The 22,269-nt window shown below is 47.3% G+C and overlaps 1 protein-coding gene across 1 annotated transcript; it reads right to left on the reverse strand.

The window, feature by feature from the left end:
- Positions 1-631: 631 nt before the first annotated feature.
- On the reverse strand, positions 632-13,622 carry LOC134154700 (transmembrane protein 209-like). Its single transcript, XM_062601382.1, has 15 exons — positions 13,565-13,622; positions 12,424-12,550; positions 12,248-12,306; positions 11,376-11,507; positions 10,152-10,390; positions 9,532-9,740; positions 8,888-9,059; positions 7,864-7,935; positions 6,631-6,727; positions 4,943-5,068; positions 4,409-4,506; positions 2,370-2,484; positions 2,172-2,269; positions 1,278-1,351; positions 632-686 (listed from the first exon to the last, which is right to left on the reverse strand). The coding sequence occupies exons 1-15, from the start codon at positions 13,620-13,622 to the stop codon at positions 632-634; spliced, it is 1,731 nt and encodes a 576-aa protein (XP_062457366.1).
- Positions 13,623-22,269: the final 8,647 nt, after the last annotated feature.

Consider the following 22,269-nt stretch of genomic DNA (forward strand, 5'->3'; position numbering starts at 1 on the left):
GGTCACAAAATCCAATTATTCCAATGAGCAGGGATAAAAGACAACGTCCTTTCAGATCGCATCTAATTAAATTAACCAAAAATCGGTTTAAGCGCTAACTTGGCGCCTGTTATGCCCGTCTGGAATCTCTTGGATCTTGTGAATCCGGCAGTTGGCCGCGTTGCAGTAACTGTCTTTTCAAGGGACTGCTCGCCAGCGAGCGGCTGGGTACAACTGCGGGAGACACGTCCCAGCTGCGCTGCTGCATTCCACCCTCAAACGCGGCAAGCGCGGGTTCATTGCTGAGCCCTGCGGTCAGTTAAGCTCTTTAGAGTGCTTGAAGAGTAAATGCAACAGAAATAGCAAGGGGGGTTTAAATACGATTTGTTAAGGTGAGGAGCCAAATAGAAAAGACCTGCCTGGAGTTCCTGTTTAGATACATTTCATCAGTAAAAAACAATACAACGTTTTACAGAGTATCCTCCCCAAAACTGTACAGAAATTACAAACATTTCCCCTCTGTCCATAAAGCAGAGTTTAAATTATCCCATTTCATAGTCCATATTCAAGGCAACAAGTGAAACGATGCTGCTCAGTTCGTCTTGTAGGAGAAGCAGGATCGTTCTTCTGAGCTGCAGTCCTGCTAGAGATGTTACTCTCCAAACACCCCTAGAACGTTGACTCCTGATGCACCAAAATTCACTCGCCTGCAAAAACAGCATTATAACGATAAGACACAAGTAAGTTAAAGCTCCTATTTAAAACAAATCTTCATTACAAGAAAAACTGCCAATCCCACACATCAGCATTTTAACATTTATGTAGGTATCGTGTTTCACCTCGAATTAAAGACAGCTCTTTCAGAACAAAAAAGTCCGGACATTGCTTTTATGTCAGTGCAGCTTTCACTGTGCACTCGAAACTCCTCTTGTTATGCCAAAAACAAGAGATTACAGCACTATGGCAGTGTCTGTCTCCTGTTTATAAATAGCACAGTACTTCTAGCAAGAAGGTAGCAACCTGGTTGTCTGGCCAAGGCCACTGTTCCGCAGCATGGACTCCACAGGATTTTTCAGCCAGGACAAGACCAAAGAAAAGCACAAAACATTTCCTGCACGCTCATGCACACAAAACTGACATGATTTTGTAAAAAGGCTGCCATTACTTAAAATGAGAAGAGCATTTTAATTCCATCAGTATCGTCCTATGATAGCAACTTCAGTTACGGTATTTCAAAACAGAAAGCTCCTGCTCGGATCTCGTGCGCAGCGCAATGATACGGAACGTTTGACACTTACCCAAGCATCCCAGATTCTTTTGTCTTTATGATGTACAGAAACATAAGCAATGTATGGAACATGTTGTTTCTGCCCTGAATACCACAGGAAGAGAAAAAAACTTGGAAATGAAATCACATGCAAACAACCATACTAATATCTTAGAATGTCTTATTTAAAACAACTGTCATCCCCTGTCCTGATCTTAGGTGGAGCAGCACAATTTTTCCTTCAAAACGTTTTGCAAGATACATATACTGCAGTGCGAGCCCTGTTGGCCTGTTATATCATCAGAGATGAGAAAAAACTATAACAGAGACCTCGCGAAATGGTATTACAGCTTAGACTGCTGGGGTTTTGCCTCAATTCTTATCTTTCAATTAGGCAAACACCAGAAAAAGACCAAGCTTGTTTTCTAGATGGATTATCACCCTCAAATATTTTTAAATGCTTTTTAAAAGAGCTTTTCTGAAATCAGAAAATCAAGTCACAATCGGGGCTCAATAATAAAATCAAGATGTACAGGAAAAGTCTAGTATTTTGATATTGAGATTAGATGTTTCCCTCCAAAAACTCTTACAGACAAGCATCAGTCTTGTTGGCAATGAGGAATAGCAACACACCTCAGAGCTTACATAAATTAGGATTTTAGAATAAATCATCAGAAAATAAACAACAAGAGGAAGCTGCTGCCTGGGCACTGATGTACCTAAGTTAGGCACTGAAGCTATCATTCAGCAGCAGACTAAATACCACACGATGGTCAAAGATTGTGGTAACATTTGCTTTCTGCACTGAGCCAGCCTACATATTCAATAGATGTGGCTAGTTCCAAAGGAAAAGGAAGAATGAAAAAGAAACAGATCAGGTCTGCTCAAGGTTTCCTGACAGCAGAAAAAACTAACACGATCATACCTCGGGCAGATTGTAGACCTGGCGGTGGTAGATCAGCTCATAGTGGGGTGGATTGATGTTGCTTTGGTAGATGCAAAATACATTTTCATTTGTAATGTCTGTGAATTAAAGTTTTAAAATAAGATAGGGATTTTAAGAGCGCTGATGGGATTCAAGCAGGAAACAGCAGCTAAACAAGCAGTCCAAGAATGCCAATACCTGGTTTATCTGGTGTTTGAACAAAGTGTTGGGCAGTGAAGGTTTTGCCATCGGGGTATTTGGGGCTAGGGGGCAGTCTGGCATCGAGGTAAGTGCAGAATATGTGCATAAGGATCTGTGCAAACAAAAACAAATCTCATTTTAGTATCATTAAGAAGACTGACAGGACAGCAGCTTTCTTTCCATAATCTCAGACATTAGTTAGGGTATTTGAGAGTCTGTTGCTGCATCATGGACTTAATTAATCCCACCATGTTTAGAAGCCCAAGGCAGCTTAACACTTAGAGCACTGAATTCAATGGTCCAGGGCACGCCACAGACATCAAGACAAGTTTATTCTTCCTGTAAATGAAACCCTTTCAGTCACAACACGTTAAAAAGGTGCTGCATGTGAACTGAACTCCTGACATACAAGTAACTATCTTCACATCTCACAGAATTTGCAAAGTCACAGATCTGAATAGCATGTATAGGACAAACTACAAGATACCTGATTTCATGATGGTTTCTACGCTAGCTGCAAAGATTTGGCTTAGAGAGGCCGATCCGATCTAATGACAACTTTTCCAAACACTACACTTACCCAGAAAGTTGCTCATCTCTTGTCAAAAATGGCAAAACAAAATCAATGGACAAACTTGAACTGCTCATGAATCTTACCAGCTTTCAACATTTTGGAAGAAAGTCCTAGAACAAGTATCTTCTTAGCTAACAGCGAGAAAATCGCAGTACTGCATGTTGTATTTTAACTCTTACAGTAGACTTCTCAACATTCTTTGGGTGCAGCGTGACCAAATTACTCTGTAGTATGATACCTCCTGTGTTCAACATAGGATTTGTTTGGCAGACAGAAGAATTTCTATGGGCTAAATGCCCAAAGCCTCAAGAGGTCTAGCAGAAATTATTGCTTTAAGTTGCATGCAATGAGACTAACATTACCGTTAAAAACTCTTCATTTGGCACTTATTGTCTTAAGTTAATGCCAAAGCTTCGAGACAAGTGTTCAATATTAATTTCATCTGTTATATCAGAACTTCTTTCCCAGAATCTTTACAAGTTTAGTACATTGTCCAATACTACCTCTCTTAGCTGGTTTCATTAAAAGACAATGAATTCAGGGTGTGATGGTCTGTGTTACGCTTGTCATTCCCAAATATTTAGTCATCTTCACAACTAGAAAATCAAATCTTATTTCAAGACAGATTTTGCTCAGCTTTAGCTTCCAGCAATTCAATCTTGTTTCATCTTTGTCAGCAAGGTTGTAAAACTTGCATATGAATCTTCTTTCTGCTTCTCCCCAGTAACTGAACATCTACAGAGGGAATCAAATCACCTGAACTCTCCTTTCAAATACAGAGTTCAACTGAAGAGTCACACGTGAAGCTTGTTCTCCACTACTTGGATTATCTTGTGGCCTTTCTTTTATCTATTTCAGTTGAATTTTCAAGTCACTGTATTCACTGAAGTGCTTTCTCCTGACCTTTTGCATTAATTGGCTAAGCATGACTACAAGTCTGTTCTCAAGTAAGATAATGTAATGCCTGTGGATCTCTCAAGAAATTACTGAATTAAATAAACATGAAGACACGCCACTTAATCCGTTTGTTCTTCTAACCATTACAGCAAAGGAAAATTTTAAGGTTCATCTTGCATGAGAAATTATGAGGTTTGGTTAAAGCAGACTTTTTTTTTTTTTTTCTTTTTTTTTTTAATAAGGTAAGAATATTGCTCTAACAAATCCGCAACCTTCTGTCAGGTTGCTCCCAAAACAGTTACCTGACTGACATCTCAGATGAGTCTAAATAAGAGGCCGGCTTAAGACTAAGACATGAAATCGCATTTTTGTGATCTGCACAATGTCCAATCCCATTTGCATTATTCCTTGCATAATTTCACTGACTACAATGGGATTATCAGGATAGGGAGGCAAACAGGATTTTGACCATGTTCCTCAAAAGACTTAATTGCTACCACACACAAAAATCTACCCTGAAAGACACACTTTAGGAAGTTATATTAAGCCTTCTTTGAAAACTTACAGCACAGTCAGTGGGCAAGTCAGCATCCCACTTACGGCCCTTGAAATCTCCTCCTCTGTTCCATCGGAATGAGCTCATGTATCCTCCCTGAGAAAGCTCTGAAAAAACAAAATTTATTCAGCTACTGGAGGTTGAAGGTGCAAGAAGGACATATTTGACACTAGCTTCAAGAACACTGCATGTATTTTCAGTGCACAAAATAGGAAAAATTAAACTAAGGAAGTGCTTATAAAGATATAAAGTTAGGGGAGTGGAGTTTACAAGGTATTTTTTATTGGTAATTAATGAAGGGATTAAATAGGACACTTCACACCCCAAACTGAGAGAAGAAATAAAAACTTCCATGCCAAGTCCCACATCATTACATTGGTCTGAAAAGAGGAAGTTGCAAAAACTACCTCTGCTACTTGAAAAGCAGCTCTTCTCCCTGCTGTGACTGTAGTTCAAACCTCTTAATTGACGGGGTATCTGACACCACCGACGCTTGACCCAGCTAACGGAAACGTTTTAAAGTCAGTATGGTTGACCACATACCTTTGATCCTTTCAACCAAATACTCTTGGTTCGCTGCAATATCCAAATACTGCATTATAGCGTACAGAGTTGGCATGACTGGAGCTTTAACAAGCGCTGCTTGTTTCAGATTGCTGATGCTGGCTTCTGCATGCGACAAGAGCCAGCACGACATCTGCATCCACGACAGAAATTTGAACATCCTCCCTTACAAGGCATTAACAAATGCAATGTTACAAGGAGGAACTGGCTTTTTTGTCTCACTATTTACTAAGGTAACTTACTAAGATAATTTACTAAGATTTATACAAAGTTAACAGCTTATCCAATACTCCAAATGTTTGTTTCCAATCCCAGTGAAGTACTAGCTGTCTCCCTTAAACCACAGAACATAAACGCTATGCAGCACTGTGCGGTCGCAAAAGACGACAGACCCTTATCTGAAGGGCTTGCATTCCAAAAGAAAACAGAAACCTATAGTGTGAAAAAGGGAAGAAGTAACATCCATTTTACAGAGCAGTAGGAGGGCAGCAAGGTGGAGATGAGGTCAGTAAGTGATCAGTTTTTCACAGGCACCACAACAGATGCAGATCTTGAGGACAAACTACAAACAGGCCAAAAAAAAGTAGGCTTTGTTTAAATGAAGCCTATCAAATCCTGCTCTTGATTGAGGGGGATATGCATGTGATAGGGCAACAGAAGGAGTTCCTTCAGAGTTGCACTATGAAATTTTAGCTAGAATTCTAGCTCATCAAAATGCTTAAAAAGGAGGGGGGGGACCCCAAAACAGCAAAAATCAACTGCCCCAACCAAAAGATCTTTTCTTCTAATGCCCATAGCTCTCCAAAATCCACCTGAGATTATCCTCCCCAACCCCACTTAGTGCTACACCTAGTACTTAAATAATCTTTAATGTATCTTAATCTTAAAATGATCTTAGATCTTAAATGCAAACGATTAATAGCCTATCTCTGATAACAGAACTATTCTAAGTTAAAATAAATAAATAAATAAACTTTAATGTATCTTAACCTTAAAATGATCTTAGATCTTAAATGCAAACGATTAATCGCCTGTGATAACAGAATTAATTTAAGTTAAAATAAATAAATAAATAAATACTTCCTAGGTCTATAGATTTATTATTATCACAGTCATAAGATGACTTCTCAGTTCTTAAACACTATTTGGATACAATGTATCACATCTAAGTTTTCATAAAACTTTTTGTGGCCTGTTTGCTTTCAGACAAGATAGCAGGTAACAATTTAAGGAAGGAACAGCAATAGGTTTTTCAGGAAGTAGCTGATTTTAAGGAAGTTTGGAAAGACACATACTAACGTAGACAGAGAGGGCTGACAGGCAACCATCCTTGCAACGTGTGATAGTTTTCTGACAGTTTAAGATACAAGGATGTTAATCTGAGCCTTTAACTCTCCAGGAATGAATTCAGAGGAAACAAGAGGCTTAAGAATTTTATGCTATTGCAGCATCAGCATGCCTTTATCAGTATTTCCAGAAATCCTATGAAGAATCCTTCCAGTTTAGTAAAATGCATTACATGAAGCAAAGATCACACCAATACAAACAGGAAACGGAACTGTAATTCTTAGCAGACTTGTTTTCTATACTACCTATGCAGTGCCCTGCTATGGGGTGGCCTGCTACCAACCACCACAGGGAACCCCCCAGTTACTCTATCATCATACCTCCAACCTGCATTTCTGGGTACCCCGTTCTTCTCAGCTGACTGCTCACAGACTCAATCTCTTGTACAAGTGGCACTAAAATAGTCTCATTAATCCACTAGGAAAGAGAAATGCAAAAATTAAAAAGCTTAGAAGCAACAAGAATGTGACAAAAATGTTAGTTTACTCTCTAGTCAGCATCACTGTTACAATCACAAAGGAGTTTAACAACAGGAACTTTGAAGTCAACCAAGGAGGAAAAGTAATTAAGAGCTCCAATTTAGATAGGGGTGATTGGCTCTAGAAAGACCCTCTAAAATGCCAAAAATTCACTATAGAGGACTTGGGAAAACAAATCTCCAGAAAGCAGTGATACTGATAAAGCTTTCCTGAACAATGAGAAAAGGGGTATTCTGAGGCACTGCACGTCACTCATAGTGGTAATTTAAACTTTCATGGGTCCACTCCCTCTCAAAACCCTTTCAGGAAATGAAGGGCCTGATAAACACAATATGTGACACTTGTATGTGACACGATTTGGGAACTGAAGCCAAGCTGCCTGTAGGTTTATGAACAGATGCTTAGGAATCTGCTACAGAACAGTCATAACCCCACATCTCATAGAAATCTTTTACTTTTCACTCGTCCCACTACTTAGAAGAACTACATACGTGATAGTTGCTGACTGAAGGGGTAATTCAAAGTTAGGCTTACAAATTATTTTGTCATAGTATGTGATTGTATTTCCTCTGCTAAAGCAATTGCCTAAGACCAAAATTTTCTTTTTGTTTTTTTATTACACTCCTCAAGGCTGTTGGAAAAAGTCAACGGGCTGGCATTTCCCATGCTTTATTTGAGTCCAGAAGGAGTTTGAAATACAGGAGAAAAAAAACAGAAAAAATTCAGAAAATTGGGTTGTAGAAAGAAAAAACAAGTCTTTTCACATCCACTGTGTGTTAAGATGCACGTGTCTTCATTCAAAGGTGGGTGAACTTTACAGCTGTAAAGTTTTCAGAACAGAAAACACCTAGGTCAGCAAGTGCAAAAGTTCAGGTTGAAAATGTGTCCTAATACTTCTTTGTTACAAGCATGCTGTTCTAGTCTCCATGTCCAAGCCCACCCTAATCCTCAAATAGACTCAAATATGTAATTCTTTTCACTTCCTTAGGTATACATGGAGCACTGAGGTACTTTTTCATTCTGCTGTACCTATTCTAACAGCAAGAACAGGCAGTTCATAGGGACAGGACTTACACTTCTGAACCTAGCGGTCCAGGAATCCAGGTAATCAAGCTGTCGTCGATTCACAATCACCCTTGCCCAAACCTATGGAAAGAACATTATTACCTACATACAGCAACCTAACAGAATACTAAAGAGTTTTTAGGGCCTAAGACGTTTTCTGACCGCAGCCACAGCACATAATTCAAATTGCATTTGTTCCAGAACTCTCATCTAATGGCTGTATCATGTGAATTCTACAGTAGCTTACCATACTACTCTCCTACTCTCTGTTCACAGTACACTAAATCTCCCGTGAGTCCAAATGCACAGTTTTGCGTTCCCTGCTCTGTTAGGATAAAATTGGTCCAAGTTGCAGGGTAGACTAAGTTAATGTACGACATAAAGAAAACAGATCAAATTTAATTAAAAGCTACGTTAATGACATTCTTTTGAATCAGACTTATTCCAGACACAAATGTAAAGGAGAACAATTTTACACACCTTCAACTATTTCACTACATTAGGTACAGGTCAGTTTCCAGTCATTTTTTATGTCACAAGTTTATTTTATCCAGAGTACAAAATGGTAAAAAAAAGTTCCGCAACCACCATTCTTGAGTTGAACTCGAAGTCTGTCTGTTCTCAGACACACAGTAATATTAAACAACTTCAGATAAAATAATTCTGAAGAGTTGGCCAAACCAACAGAAGTTTCCAGCTTTCCACCGTGGCCTACACGGTGAGTATTAGTTAATTACAAAGACCACAAAGCATGAAACCTGAAATTCTCTCAGGAGTCACTTTTCCACCTAAACACAGGTACCTTGTTCACCAAGGAAGAAATCATTTTACAATTTTACAATTGTAAAATTTTACAGTCCGGAATTTGAAATGTATACCCCTTGTGGCAAAAAGTCTTACAAGCTGTATGAAGATGGTTAAATGCTATAGGATTTCTCCCTTTCTAGCACCGTTGACGGAGTTCACATTTGGATGGAGCCACATATTTTAGAGCCCTGTTTTTCTCTCTTGGCTCCTTTGGTGCTGAGCTTACTTCTTCTGCAGTCAGTGGAGAGCTCAGACGAGCTTCGTCCTTGTGTGCTGATGGAGCTTGGGGCATGCAAGCCACCTGATACTGGTACTTTCTCAGCACCTGTGCTTGCTCTACTAAGGAACGGCTGTAGTTCCAAAAGGTTGGGCTGCTGGAAGGAGAGCTGGAACATGAACTTGCTGAAATGACATTGAACAGCCATAAAATTATCACCAAGTAATCACAGAAGCAACACTGCAGGCAATAGGTCACTATATTAAGGCTTTGACAGGAGAGATGTGCTCATGAATTATCATAAATACATACACCAAAATCTGTCTGCATAAACACTGATTTCATCTTTATATTAATAAGGCACTGTCCCTATCCCAGACAAAAACTGCCTGCAGGTAATTCACCACCTTTAGCTAAACTGCCTTCTCCACAAAATATCCCTCTCATCGAGGTGATAAAGCCCTTCAACTCATTGTAGTCCACTATACACAACAAATGCTACAGAGATTATTAGTATATCTATAATATAGACTAGTACTTCAGCAGCTCTCTTTCTGTGCAGGAATCTTTTCCAACTTTTCTCATCCACTCCTCATCAATAAAACCAACATCCCCTCCTTGCCAAGCTTTTCAGGCTACATGAAGTTATTTACGTACCCAATTGAAGTCTACGCTGTTTCTCTTCTTCGCTTCGAAGGTACTTTTGCAGTGACTTGCGGTCTGTGATTTCATCATCTTGACTCATACGGGAATTATACCGCATTGGTGAAAAGTGGCAACGAGACCTTAGCCCGGTGCTTTCCACTGGCCCAACACTTGAGGCATATGGTGAACCAGTAGGAGAAGAGCTGAAGCTGGAAAGCTTTGGGAAACAAAAGCAAACAGTTGTGTCACATGAGGAAAGTGAGAGTTCCATTTTGACTTTATAAACTAAATGAATAGATCGACTCAGCATAAGAATTGATTACTCTGCTGATTGCTGCTATAAAATATGCTCTCGTTTGGGGGAAGGTTTTTGCTATTTTGTAGTTACATTCTAGTTTCTTATTTTTGCTGTGCTCTGAAACAAACTAGCTACTCTAAAACAAATAAATTAACACCAGGGTAAGAGGATGAATACTGACAAGACAAATTTCATCTGCTTTGCAAACAAAGCGAACACACACACAGGACCCTCCACTGCCCGCCGCACACCTCCAATGGCTTACAGCACAACACAAGGACACGATAAGCAAAGCCAAACCATTCCCCTTGAAGCCACCTTGGTCATTACCTTACTGTAGCTGCTGCTTGGTGAATAGGTTAAAGCACTGCTATAAGAAGCGCTGTTGCTTGACAGAGCCTGCCGCTGAGGGCTGTACCCTGAGATACAACCAGAAGTAAACTTTGGACTGGCCCTGAAGGGCCGGGATGGGCTGTAACTCAGCACAGTTTGACCCTGGACTCTAGGAGAAGGCGTAGAAGAAGGGACTTTCTTCGCTGCCAGCTCATGTGCTGGAATTATTTGTACCGCTGCAATAAGCAAAAAAAACCACAATCAGCACTGTACATGCAGCAGCCCAGAACTCTCCTCCTCACTTTAAATACACAGCAAAACACACATACACAACTCTCTTCCCTTAAGGAAATTCTAGGACACTAAAAAGACTATTCTAGTCTGACCCCTACAGGATTCAGCAGTCAACCCCAAAGACATAAAAATCAGAAAACTGGGACACGTGATCATAATTCAATACAAATTCTACAATTTAAAATTTCAGTTAAATTCTACCAAGCACCTTTGCATAGCCCGAGGCAATTATTTAACTTATTTGGTCAGCTACTCTACCTGCCTGCTTCATGTGTCTTTAGCACATCTAATGTCTCATTTACCTGTGCAAACCCAGATATTACACTCCTCAGCTGCGGTGATATAACCCTACTCCCGTATCTGCCGCTCTTTCTCTGGAGGCAGCCTAGTAGTATGTAACACATTGTACTAGCACCTTGCTTTTGCTGTATTTTCAAACTCTGCCAAGTTTTTCTATATTTGACAACATCACTTAGACGTTCAGAACTTTTCAGAGCAACTGCTCTCTAGCCTGTCATTTTCAGACTGCACACTAAGGTCTCTTTTCTCTTTCTAATTTGGCGCTCTCCAGTCAGTATGATGATAGTAGGATACCAAATTTAAATACAAACCTATACACTCTGCCTTGTTCTCAATCCCATTTATAGGTTACAAATTCTTTGTCCAGCTTCATAAAGTTTAAGTCTCTCTCACTGCCCTTTAACAGCCCACTCTCCTTTTCTCCTTTTGTATTGGTTGTTTCCTCTCCACTTCTCCCCTTAATTGCTCATCAATTTATCACTTTTATTTTGAATTTTTATAGGCTGCAGTTAGTTCATCTTACTGCTCTTGTCAGATGAGGTAACTGAGAACTCACTTCACTAAAGATTCATGGGCTTGAGAAAGATATCATCTTTAAAAAAAGTATTTATAATTTATAACACCTACCTGCATTCTGCATCCCTAGAAGGATCTGCTGTCTACGAGTCATGACCAAGGTAGTTGGTGCCATTGTGTACTTGAAGTACATCCAAAAATCAAATAAGGCATTCAGACTGAACAGGGATACAAGCGCAAGCTCTAGAACAAACACAAAGGTTTTTATCATGCTAGGCACCATAAACAGGAGTAACAGTAAATGATCTGAGAAAACAAGTTTATACACAAATCAAGAATAGTTTATTGTTAGGGCTACCAATAACTGCCAGTCTGAGCACGGACGTAAGACAACTTCTCCTTTTCATGCAAGAACCATTAGAGATAAATTTCCTTTCTATATTGAAATTCATTTCTGTTGCTACAATATGTATTTGTAAAAGCGAAAGGTATTTTCCAGACAGGATACAAAGCACTGCAATGAAGTTTCATGCTATTTATCAAGTGTCTTCTGCCAAACCTTCTGTCACTCGTTACCTGACATTGCTCTCACTCTTCTTCCTTTTCATCCGCTAATAGTATTAGATACAACTACTTTTGAGCCTACTCATTTGAAACCAAATTTGATTATTTGGAAATGTCCTGCAGCCCTACAATACAACACAACGCTATTATTTCAACTATTCCCCAAAGCCTTATTGCACACATTAAACACATTTAAGGTAGGAAACCTGTTCTTCACACTCTTTCTTACTTGTCACTAAAATGATGAAATTCCAACAGCACCAAAAGGGATAAAGGAAAACAAAATGAAGCTTGGTTATTAAAAAACAACAACAACAACGAAAAACCCCAAACCTTAAAAATGAATTCCCCAGCAAGAAGAATGAAGGCTGAAACCTTCCCTCCTCCCTAAAACTAATTCATATGCTGTGACAACTCACCAATATACCAGAGCGGCCAAAATGCGATGTTGTAATAGGAACTTATAAGTTTTCCAGTCCTAAAAAGGAAAAGGAAGAAGCGATCAATTTAACAGTAACTGGGTCCTATGAAATATTTAAGCATATACAAAGTAGAATGCTTTACTTAGTTGAGTCAGATATAACAATCAACATACATGTCAGTATATATCATCCCCCCAACAGACATATTAAGGAGGCCCCAGGCCCAGACCACTTTCCGCTCTTCAGCCTCCCTCCTAATCTTCACAGTCCTGTCAAGGAGCGAAGCTGCAGAAATCTGTTCTGCCGCCATTGTCTGCAACAGGAAGCACACAAAGAAAGTTAAAGATTGAAAATTTATATACAGTTAGATTCTCACTCTGTACAAGACCTTTAAAAAAGTAAAAAAGCAAAAAGAAATTACATAAAAGGACTTCACATTGAGGTACCAAATCGTGTGTAGTGTTAAGAATGAGCTTCAGTGGTTTAAAAACAAAAAACAAAAAACAAAAACAAAAAACCCAAAACAATATTCCTCTTATAAACTGCATAAGCACTGTCACCTCTTCACAGTGAAACAGTTTCCATTTTCTCCACTGAGGTACAGAGGACAGAAAAGAGAGCCAGATTCCAACAGCGTTTTTGAGAAATAGCATTTTTCGGAATGCTGAGGCAACACTGCCTTCTCCAAGCAAGGAAAACAGACCAAGAAAACATCTTGCACAACCTGGCAGTTTTCCTACTGAAAACACCCACCTATCTCCTTCTGTCAGCTCAGGACAGCTCTGTACCCTCCCCACACCGTCCCCCCTTTACACCACAAAATGCCCTATGTAACAGAAATAACGCTTCCTGCATATTCTACTCCTCTCATCACTCTAGCACACACCATGCCACACACACACACACACACACGCGGGCGCGCTTGTCACCCGCCGGCAGCCCGCCGCACTCCCAGGCCTCGCTGCCAGGCCCTGAGTCGGCAGCGACACCGCCGCTCCGCTCCGCTCCGCCCCCGAGGGCGCCGCGGCCCAGGCCCAGGCCCAGGCCCCGCCCGCCGCCCCCACCGCAGCCGCCTCCAACGATTGGTCGCTCGGACGTGACGTCACCGGAATCAGTTCTGCGGGGGGGGGGGCGGGGCGGGGGGGAACGCCGTTGCCGGGGAGATGCCGTTAACGGCGGGGGGGGGAGGGGGGCGGGGGAGACGACTCCGCTTTTGAAAAACAACGTTCGCCCGTGCACAGCCCGGCCGCTTTCCTACTGAAAACCCCCGCCCGTGTCCGTCTCCAGACCCTCCGCACACCCCCCCGCCTTTACGCCACAAAATGCCGCACACAACAGCAGTAACACTGGCCACTTTCCCTGCTCCTCCCATCAGCGCAGGAAACTGCCACGCCTCCCCCGGCCACAGGCTTCAAAACCTCTCAGCTACTTCGTCGCTGAACACAAACATACAGGAGTTACCTCAGAGAACACGCGGTTTAACTGAAATGACAGGATTTCACACGCACAGCCCTCTCCCACCTCCACCACCCTAGACCCTTCCCCACACCCCCCCCACTCTGGCACACACCACGACACGCACGGACACTTGTCACCTGCCAGCGGCCCGCCGCGCTCCCAGGCCTCGCTGACAGGCCCTGAGCGCACACGCCCCGGCTCCCCCGCAGCCAAACCCCGCCGACCACAAGCAGACTCGGCCCCGCAACGAGCAGGCGCCCCGGGAGGGCGGCGACACCGCCGCTCCGCTCCGCTCCGCCCCCGAGGGCGCCCAGGCCCCGCCCCAGGCCCAGGCTCCGCCTGCCGCCCTCACCGCAGCCGCCCTCACCGCAGCCGCCTCCAACAATTGGTCGCGCGGACCCGTGACGTCACTGGAGGCAGTTCCGCGGGGGCGGGGACGCCGTTGTCGGGGGGACGCCGTTGCCAGGGGAACGCCGTTGCCAGGGGGACGCCGTTGCCAGGGGGACGCCGTTGCCAGGGGGATGCTCGCGCAGCCGCCCCGGACGCCCCGGCCGATGGCGCCTGCCCGACCCGGCCGCAAGCGGCGCCAGGCGCCATGGCGGCCCCAGCGCGGCGGCCGCGACGCCCCCCGCACCCTGCCGCCCGCCTTGGCCGCCACCGGCCGTGCCCACACCCGGCCGTACCCTTCCCCTGCTCGGCTCCCACTACGGCCGCGTGCGGGCACACCCCCCGGCTGCCCCACGCCAGAGCCTGGCCAAACGTGTTGCTCCTGCCTGCAAACCTCACCACGAGGAGCAGGGAGGAATAAAAGCACCGCTGGCCGCTGAAAGGGAGCACAACGAGTTACAGCAGACCGCTCTGTGAGCGCGGGCCAGCGGACAACCTCAGCTGCTCCAAAACCCTTCCTGCCTTTGCCTCAGATCCCAAGCACCAACCTGAAATTAAGAAAGCCTAAAAAAGGAGATTAACTACAAGCCTAGACTGCACAGTTATCGATAAACACAGTGTCTAACGCTTGGCCACTCTGTACAGTGTGCTGTAGGTGACCCTGCTTGAGCAGGGGGGTTGGACGAGATGATCTCCAGAGGCCCCTTCCAACCTCCATCCTTCGATGATTCTGTGATGGGCGCTTTCTCTCGCAGCTCCTGCTGTGGGGGGAATGGAAAATGCGTGGAGGACAAAGAGGCTAGAAGCTGGTCTGAGGTGCGGATCCTTACCGAGGCTTGTCAGTCTGCAGAGAGAAGGGGACTCAATCCTCATGTAGTGCTGATGAAAGTCTCCCTGAGCAGGCTCTCAAGCAAAGCTCCTGCATTTGCAGATGCGCACGCACCAGATGGAATGATGAAGCCTGGTCCTCCAGAATCGCCATTGCTAGTGAGGGGCCGCAGGCTTTGCCCTGACTTGGGCTTGCTGGAGTGTCAAGGTGGAGCAGAGTGGCACTTGGAGGAGGCTCTCCTTCAGCAGCTTAAAGGCCTGCCAGCTTTCTTGAGCTCCTTTGCCCTTCTGAGCTGCCTCCCCTGGCATCCCCCTAGCAGGTCTCTGCAGAAGGGGAAGCCTGCTCGCCTCAAGGCCAGCCTCTGGGCTCTGCTGCCCTCCTTCCTACCTGCCCTCAGGCTCTGCAACTCCACTAGTTCCCGGGTGCTACAGCCCAGGTGGCCATGGACGCTGCTGGCACCAAGCCTCCGGGGTGGCCGCTTCCCCTTCTGGCCCTGGGCACCCGCCTTCTTCCCCTCACGCCCGCAAAAGCCCAGCACTCAAGGGCACCCAAGACACACACAAGAGCTAGCAGTTCCCTCCCACCATGCAGCCAGTGGACAAAGTCAGCCAGGGCTCAAAGAAGGGCACTGGAAGGGCTCTTGTACAACCAGCAACCACAGGACAATGCATTTGCAGAATGCAGGCTAGCACAAGAAGGACCCCAGTCAGGAACACTTACCACTCCTGTGTTCTGATGGCCTACATTCACAGGCTGTGTAGCACGTACCCTAGCTTCTGGACGTGGTTTCTTTCCACCTGCTGCTGCATTCTGTGCAGAGCACTGTGAGGAGACTGGGAATGGACTGCAAATATACACACGGGGAGGTGGTATGAGCACAGGGGGAGTAGGATCTCCACTCCCCCCTCACAAGCTGGGCACCTGCTTCTGCAGCAGAAGGCAGTGCTGCAGCAGAATCACAGGGATTCCACTGACTGCAGGTACATCAACAGCTGTGAAGACTACCCCCAAATAAAACACTCAGGGCTGCACATCATGCCCGAAAGAGAGCTCTAAGCTCGCCCACAGCATGACTTTCTCTCCATGCAGTGAGGATAGAAGCAGGGTCATCTACAGGACAGGCTCCAACTCATACCACTACCCCTGTCCTGCCACATGCATTAGCCACTGCTCCATGGCCCCAAAGACTCTGTGTTCAGGGATGGGCAATGGATGGTTGCTGGGCTCCCAGTGTCAAAGAAGGAGAAAGGCATCAAGGCAGTCAAGCACAAAGCTCTGAGCAGGTGGGAGCCAGCACAGAGCTCTGAAGAACCCTTCCCCACAGACAGAGCCCATATGAAGGCGGAGCATGCGTGCAGGTCACTGGGACTCAGCCGCTGGGAAGCCTTGCTCCCAAAGCACTTTCAGAGCAGCCTGCCCCAGCCCTGGCAATGCAGCCCTAACCAACCTGTGCTGGGTGGCTGCTCCCTTCATCAGGCAGGGGGGAAAGAAGCAAGGCAAAGTACTCACGTTGGAAAAATACTTGGAAGAGGAGTAGAGGACAAAAAAGGAGCCGCTCTAGTGGCTGTGAACATTGATTCCCTCATCACCTTCATCTGCAAAGGTGAGAAAGAGAGGTGAGATGCTGCCAAGGAAAGGATCTTGCTGCTCACAAGGGCAGCCCATGTTTCCATGCTCCGGAGAAGAAGCTGCCTCTCAGAACTGCAGAAACAACCCTTGCTCTTGCTCTGCAGCCCCTCCATTCTACACAACAACAGCTGTGGGGGAATAGGGGAGAATGGCTAAAAGCTCTGGCAGGCTTTTGTCGAAGGTAAGAGCCGAGAGTCTGAGTTAAGAGAGCAGTTCCTGCCTATAGAGAATTCAAGGGAGGAAAGCCCAGGGGAAGGCAGCTCACTAAACTCTAGGGAAATGTGTCGGTCAGCCTGCTAGGGAGGATGAGAGAGAGCAGTGGGGGTGCAATACATCTGTTTTACCAGGAGGAAACGTTTTTCTCAGTCCCTGCGCTCATCCTTTCCCTAAACCTTCCTGTCAGCACCCTTTTGCTCTGAAAGGCAGTTGAGCAAGGCTGAACATCCCTTTCTTGTTCAGACCAAGCATCTGAATAATCACACAGCTGAGCAAAAACTCTCCATCTCGTATTACAGAAAGGCTCAGTGCTTCCATGGCCACCAGAAAGAGCAGTGTGTTCATGGAGAGTGCAGGAGTTACAGATATATTGTAAAACTAGTGCACAAGTGGCATTTCTGAAAGCAAAGCCCCAGGGAAAGTCCGACAAGGCTAAGCAGAACCCATGGGAAGGGCCCTTCTACAGCCAGTGCCCAGAGCACAATGCTTTGGCAGAAAGCAAGCTGGCAAAAGAAGGACCTCCATCAGGAGCACCTACCTCTGTTGACTTCTGATGGCCATGTACAGGCCACGCAGCTGCTGCTCGAGCTTCTGGCATTTGTGTCCTCCTGCCCAGTAATTCCTTCTTCGCAGAATGTGAGTGAATTCCTGGAAGCATGCTGCAAATACACACCGCGGGGATGTGTGCCACAGGACACTCAGGACTGCACAACATGCCCAAAAGAAAACTCGAGGAGCCCACAGTTGAGACTTTTTCTCCAGGCACCAAGGAGAGCAGCAGCGTCAGCTCCAAGGACAGGCTCCAGGACACACCATTACCCACTGTCCTGAGCACTCTAGTAGCCACTGCTGTGTAGCCCCCAAGGACAAGCTTTCTTGGAAGCTTCAGAAATGGAACCGGGAATAACTGCTCCGTCCCTTGCAGTCCTTCTCTCTTCAGGCACTTACGTCCCTCCTTCCCATCCTCTTCAAAGAGCCCAAACAACCTGTCCTTGCCTCTAAGGGCTGCCTGAGCCAAGGGCACATCCTCTCGAGCCTGCTGCTTGCCACCCCTGACTGCTGCCTGGAAATGACCTTCCTTCCTCCTTGCTGCTGGCAGTCAAAGGAAGGGCATTGCCCAAGGGGAAACACCACAGCTTTGGGGAGATATTCACCCAAGGCACTCCTCCCCTCCAGCAGCATTCCTTGCAGCCCTCTCTTCCACCTCACTCCTCTCTACTAGGCTGCTCACCACAGCTCTACATGCCTGGAGACATTGTTGGCAAAGGATTCTGTGGCAGCAGGCACAAAGGCTCTCTCTCACCTGAAACAGGGCCCTCCTGCCTCTTCCAGGCCCTGCATGTATGTGCACACACATAGACTCCCCTTTGCATTCACATCCACCAACTCTGCACAAGTGTGTGTCATGCTTCAGTGACACACAGAGATGCCAGCCAGTGGGGTGTAGTCACACTCTGTTGGTGCCAGCCACCAGAGGGGACTTCAAAGGAAGAAAAGGGCTCCTAGCTCCCAAAATTCATCCACAACTCTGCAAACAGCCTCTGCTCCTTGGCCTTGCTGCCAGCAGGGCTCCGATTTCACTTTGACATACAAAGCTCGATCCTGTCCTGGCCACAAAAGACATCCTCCGCCTTTCCTCCTGCCTAACTGCATACTCACAGGTCTGAGCAAACAACGCACACCCTGCGGCAAAGCTCACACCAACACCTCCCTCTTCACAAGGCTTGACAAGAGCATGCAGACTTTTCCTCAGCCTCCAAAATTGCCCTGAGACACCCAGCACTGCTCTCCGCAAATGAGCAGCATCCACATTTATTTCACCTACGCGCTAGGAGAAAAGGCCCTCCTCTTCCAAAAGGACCACTTACATTGACTTTCCCAAAGGTCTGGGACTGACAGTCTGACAGGCACTTGCTCCGGGCTGCCCAGCCAGCAAGAGAGGCCTAGTCCTCATGGCAGAGTTTAAAAGGCATTCAGGCGGCACGGCTCCCTTCTGCCGGGGAGGGCGGCAGGGCTGTGTGAGCAGGGTGTGCGTGCAGCCAGGTGTGCCCAGGGCTGTGCCTGAGAGCAGTGTCCTGGGAGGTCAGGGTGCCCAGGGCCATGCCTCTGCCACCTGCGATGGTCAGCACTCAGCCCGCCTGGGCAACTGCCTGCAGGGCTGCGGGGAGAAGCCGTGGGGGGAAGGAGCAGCCCACAAAAGGGCAGGATCACAGTGCCCCAGAGTGGGGGCTGCGTGGGGCAAGGCTGCTCAGAGCTGCTGCTCAGCCCCAGGAGCTTGCCCGGAGGAAAGTCAAGGCAGGGACGACTCCACAGGGAAAGAGGTTTCCCCAGTGTTGGCTTTCTGTTCCACGCTGTTTTTTGGGGGGAAGGGAAAAGGAGGTGCCAAGGCTGGAGAAGAGCTGGAGACTGGGGAGGCTGCTGAGGGGTCAGCAGGTCTGTGAGGAAGCTCAGAAAGTGCTTTTGCCCCTGCTCTGCCCATGCACAGCAGCAGCAGCAGCAGCTCTGCTGGCCCCAGGAGCCTTTGTGGAGCTGCTCCTTGGCACCTGCCAAGAGGTGCGTGCCCCGAAGCAGTGCCCTGCTGCTGGGAGGGATCTGTGGGGCACAGACAAGTGCCCCAGAAGTGGGCTGGGGTCTGTTGGCTAAGGCAGGCAATGGACGCAGGAGAGGGCATTTGGTGCTGACAGGAAAAGCTGCAGGCGGTGGAGCCATGGTGCGAGAAGGGGAGGAAGGTAGAGCAGAAGTGCGGTGGGAGGGAGAGTTAGGGAATTTAGCTCTCTTCCCCTCCAGTGCAGACGTTTTCTTCCCAGAAAACCCCACATGGCCTCTGCCAGCCTGCAGAGCCTCTGCCCCACAGGCCCCAGGGCAGGCACTACCTTCTCTGCAGACAGACCTCTGGCTGAGGAGAGGGTCTGACTCCAACGAGATGTTACTCTAGCCTAGGCCTCTCTTGCAAAGGCTGGAGCAGCAGCAAGTACACGGAGGTTCTGCTTGCAGACTGCAGCTCACTAAGTGCTTGAGGCCAGTGTTGCGAGAGCTGCTGGTGCTTCAGCACAGTCTTTCTAGCACAGGCTGGAACAGCAGCAAGTAAATGCAGAACCGCAAAGAATGCAGTGATTGCCCCAACAGGGTCTTCTTCCAGCAGCCTGGGGCCTGGGAGCTTCCTCAGCCAGACGCAGGAGCCACAAAGCCTTTGCCTGCTTGGTCCTTCCAGAAGCACACCCCCACCTTGGGCTGAAAGCACACCGTCAATGTGTGGCAGGGTCACATGCGCCTCCTTGCTTGGCTTCTCTCTTCCTCTTCAAAGCACTTCTGCTGGGCTTCTTTTCACCTCTGAAGGGCAAGGAGATGTGGCTTTCAGCGACCTCTCTCTTGCCTCTCCTTCCTGACCAAGAGCTGTTAGCTCACAGCCTGCCCCGGTGCATGCAAAGTTCAGATGTGGTCATTTTCTCCCCAACAGGCCTCACTCCTCCTGCAGCAAATACCCTCTGGCACTTTATTGCCCAGCCATTCCCTGTGCTTTGGTCCTTCTGTAGCTCTTATTTGGGGAGCCTATAACATGGAGAGGAATGAGTGGTTCTGGTTTTGGTTTGTTTGAAAAGGTTGATCCCTACCAGAAGCAAGCAAGGCAGAAAGACATCTTGGGCTGGCGTTTTCCTCCAGACTACGATTGTCGCAGCAGAGAGTCAGCTGCCTGTATGGAAGCATGATTTGGATCGGAAAAGGGCGCAGGATCTCCTCATCACAAAGGCCTTAAGCCATACTGGGGAGCCAAAGCCCTCAGCGAAAGCCCACAATTTTCTCAGCCCGGTCTTCAAGTATGGCCTCAGAAGGCAAGTGGGCCTCTTGGCATGCTGGGCTGCCACCTTCAGCAGGAGCACTCCTGAAGGGGTTGAATTCTTGCTTTTCTCTTTACTCATACAGTTTCAAGAAGAAAACAAGAACTCCCCGGCCTTGTCCCCTGCCACACTGAGATAACTGTGGCTCCTACGGGCTCCATTTGCACAACCACCCAGGAAGAGTCTGCATAGGTATTGTCAGAGAAGGAAAGCTCCTCAGATCCACTGGAGATGTGGGCCTTCCACTTGTGTATGCAGTGTGCTTCCCAGGCTCCGACAAAGGAAAGGCAGACTTTATGCACCCTGAGAGCTCCTGGAGAGACAACACAGCAGGGCCAGCAAGCAGACGGGCTCTGCTGGACCTCCTACTTAAAAAGAAGGGAAGGCTGCATGCGGATATCAAGACTGGCAGCAACCTTGGCTGCAGTGGCCGTGAGAGTGTGGAGCTGAGGATCCTGAGAGGATGGAAGAGCACAAAATGTGGGATGCCAACACTAGACTGCAGCAGAGCAGACTTTGGCCTCTACAGGCAGCTGTCTAGGAGAACCCCATGCCAGAGGCTCCCAGAAGTAAGAGGGAAATCAAAGAAAGCTTCTTTGGAGTCCCGGAGTTCCTCCTCCAGGCTGTGTCCAATTCTGGGCTCCACAACACAAGAGAGACGTGGAGCTACCAGGTGGAGTCCTGCCCCAGAAGGGCTACTAAGATCAGGAAGGGAGTGGAGCATCTCTCCCACAGGGAACGGTGGAGAGAGCTGGGCCTGTTCAGCCTGGGGCAGAGAAGGCTGAGGGGGGGAATCTCAGCAATGTGTATAAGTATCTGCAGGGTGGGTGTCGAGAGGATGGGGCCAGACTCTGTTCAGTGGAGCCCAGCGATAGGACGAGAGGCAACAGGCCAGAGTGAAACCCAGGAAGGTCCATCTGAAGACAAAGGAATAAGCCTTTTCCCTGGGAGGAGTGACAGAGCACTGGAACAGGTTGCCCAGAGAGGCTGTGGAGTCTCCATGCCCGGAGACAGTCAGAAGCCGTCTGGACAGGGTCCTAGGCAAGCTGCCCTAGGTGACCCTGCGTGAGCAGGGCAGGTGCACTAGAGGCTCTCCAGGTCCCTTCCAACCTCAAAGAGCTCTGTGATTCTGTGGTTCTGAGAGCTGAGGCCAGGTCCTGCACAGGGCCGTGCAGGGAGAGCTCCTGTCATGCCAGGGCTGGCTGAGTCTTGCCATGGCCCTGGCATCACTGCAGCTTCTGCTCACATGCTGCGTGGGATGGAAAGCAGAGAGAGCCTTTGTGGAGGCTCTGTGCAGGTGTTTGGGCTGCTTGATGGCCTGGTCAGGTTGCTGTGTCCACCTGTAGATGAGGTTGAGGTGAGACTTCAGCCCAGGCTTAGCCCAGGTAGAGCAGGGCTGCAGCCTGGGTCATTGCAGGCTGCTCAGGTGCTGTCCTGCCACTGGGGCCAGGCGTGGACCCTTGTCTCTGGCACGCAGCCCTCCCCGGCGAGGCCCATGCACAGCACCCACAAGCGGGCAGTGCCAGGCCAGCGTGCACCTGACACCTTCATGTTCACCATCAACCCAGCTGTCCCTGCCCTGCCTCGGAGCAGGGATCTCGCCCCAGGCACCGGGGCTGCAGCTCGGCCGCCTTCCCCTCAGCACGGTCACACGGCAGCTCCTG

The sequence above is a fragment of the Rhea pennata genome, unplaced genomic scaffold (genome assembly GCF_028389875.1).
Source record: "Rhea pennata isolate bPtePen1 unplaced genomic scaffold, bPtePen1.pri scaffold_33, whole genome shotgun sequence".
Taxonomy (NCBI): domain Eukaryota; kingdom Metazoa; phylum Chordata; class Aves; order Rheiformes; family Rheidae; genus Rhea; species Rhea pennata.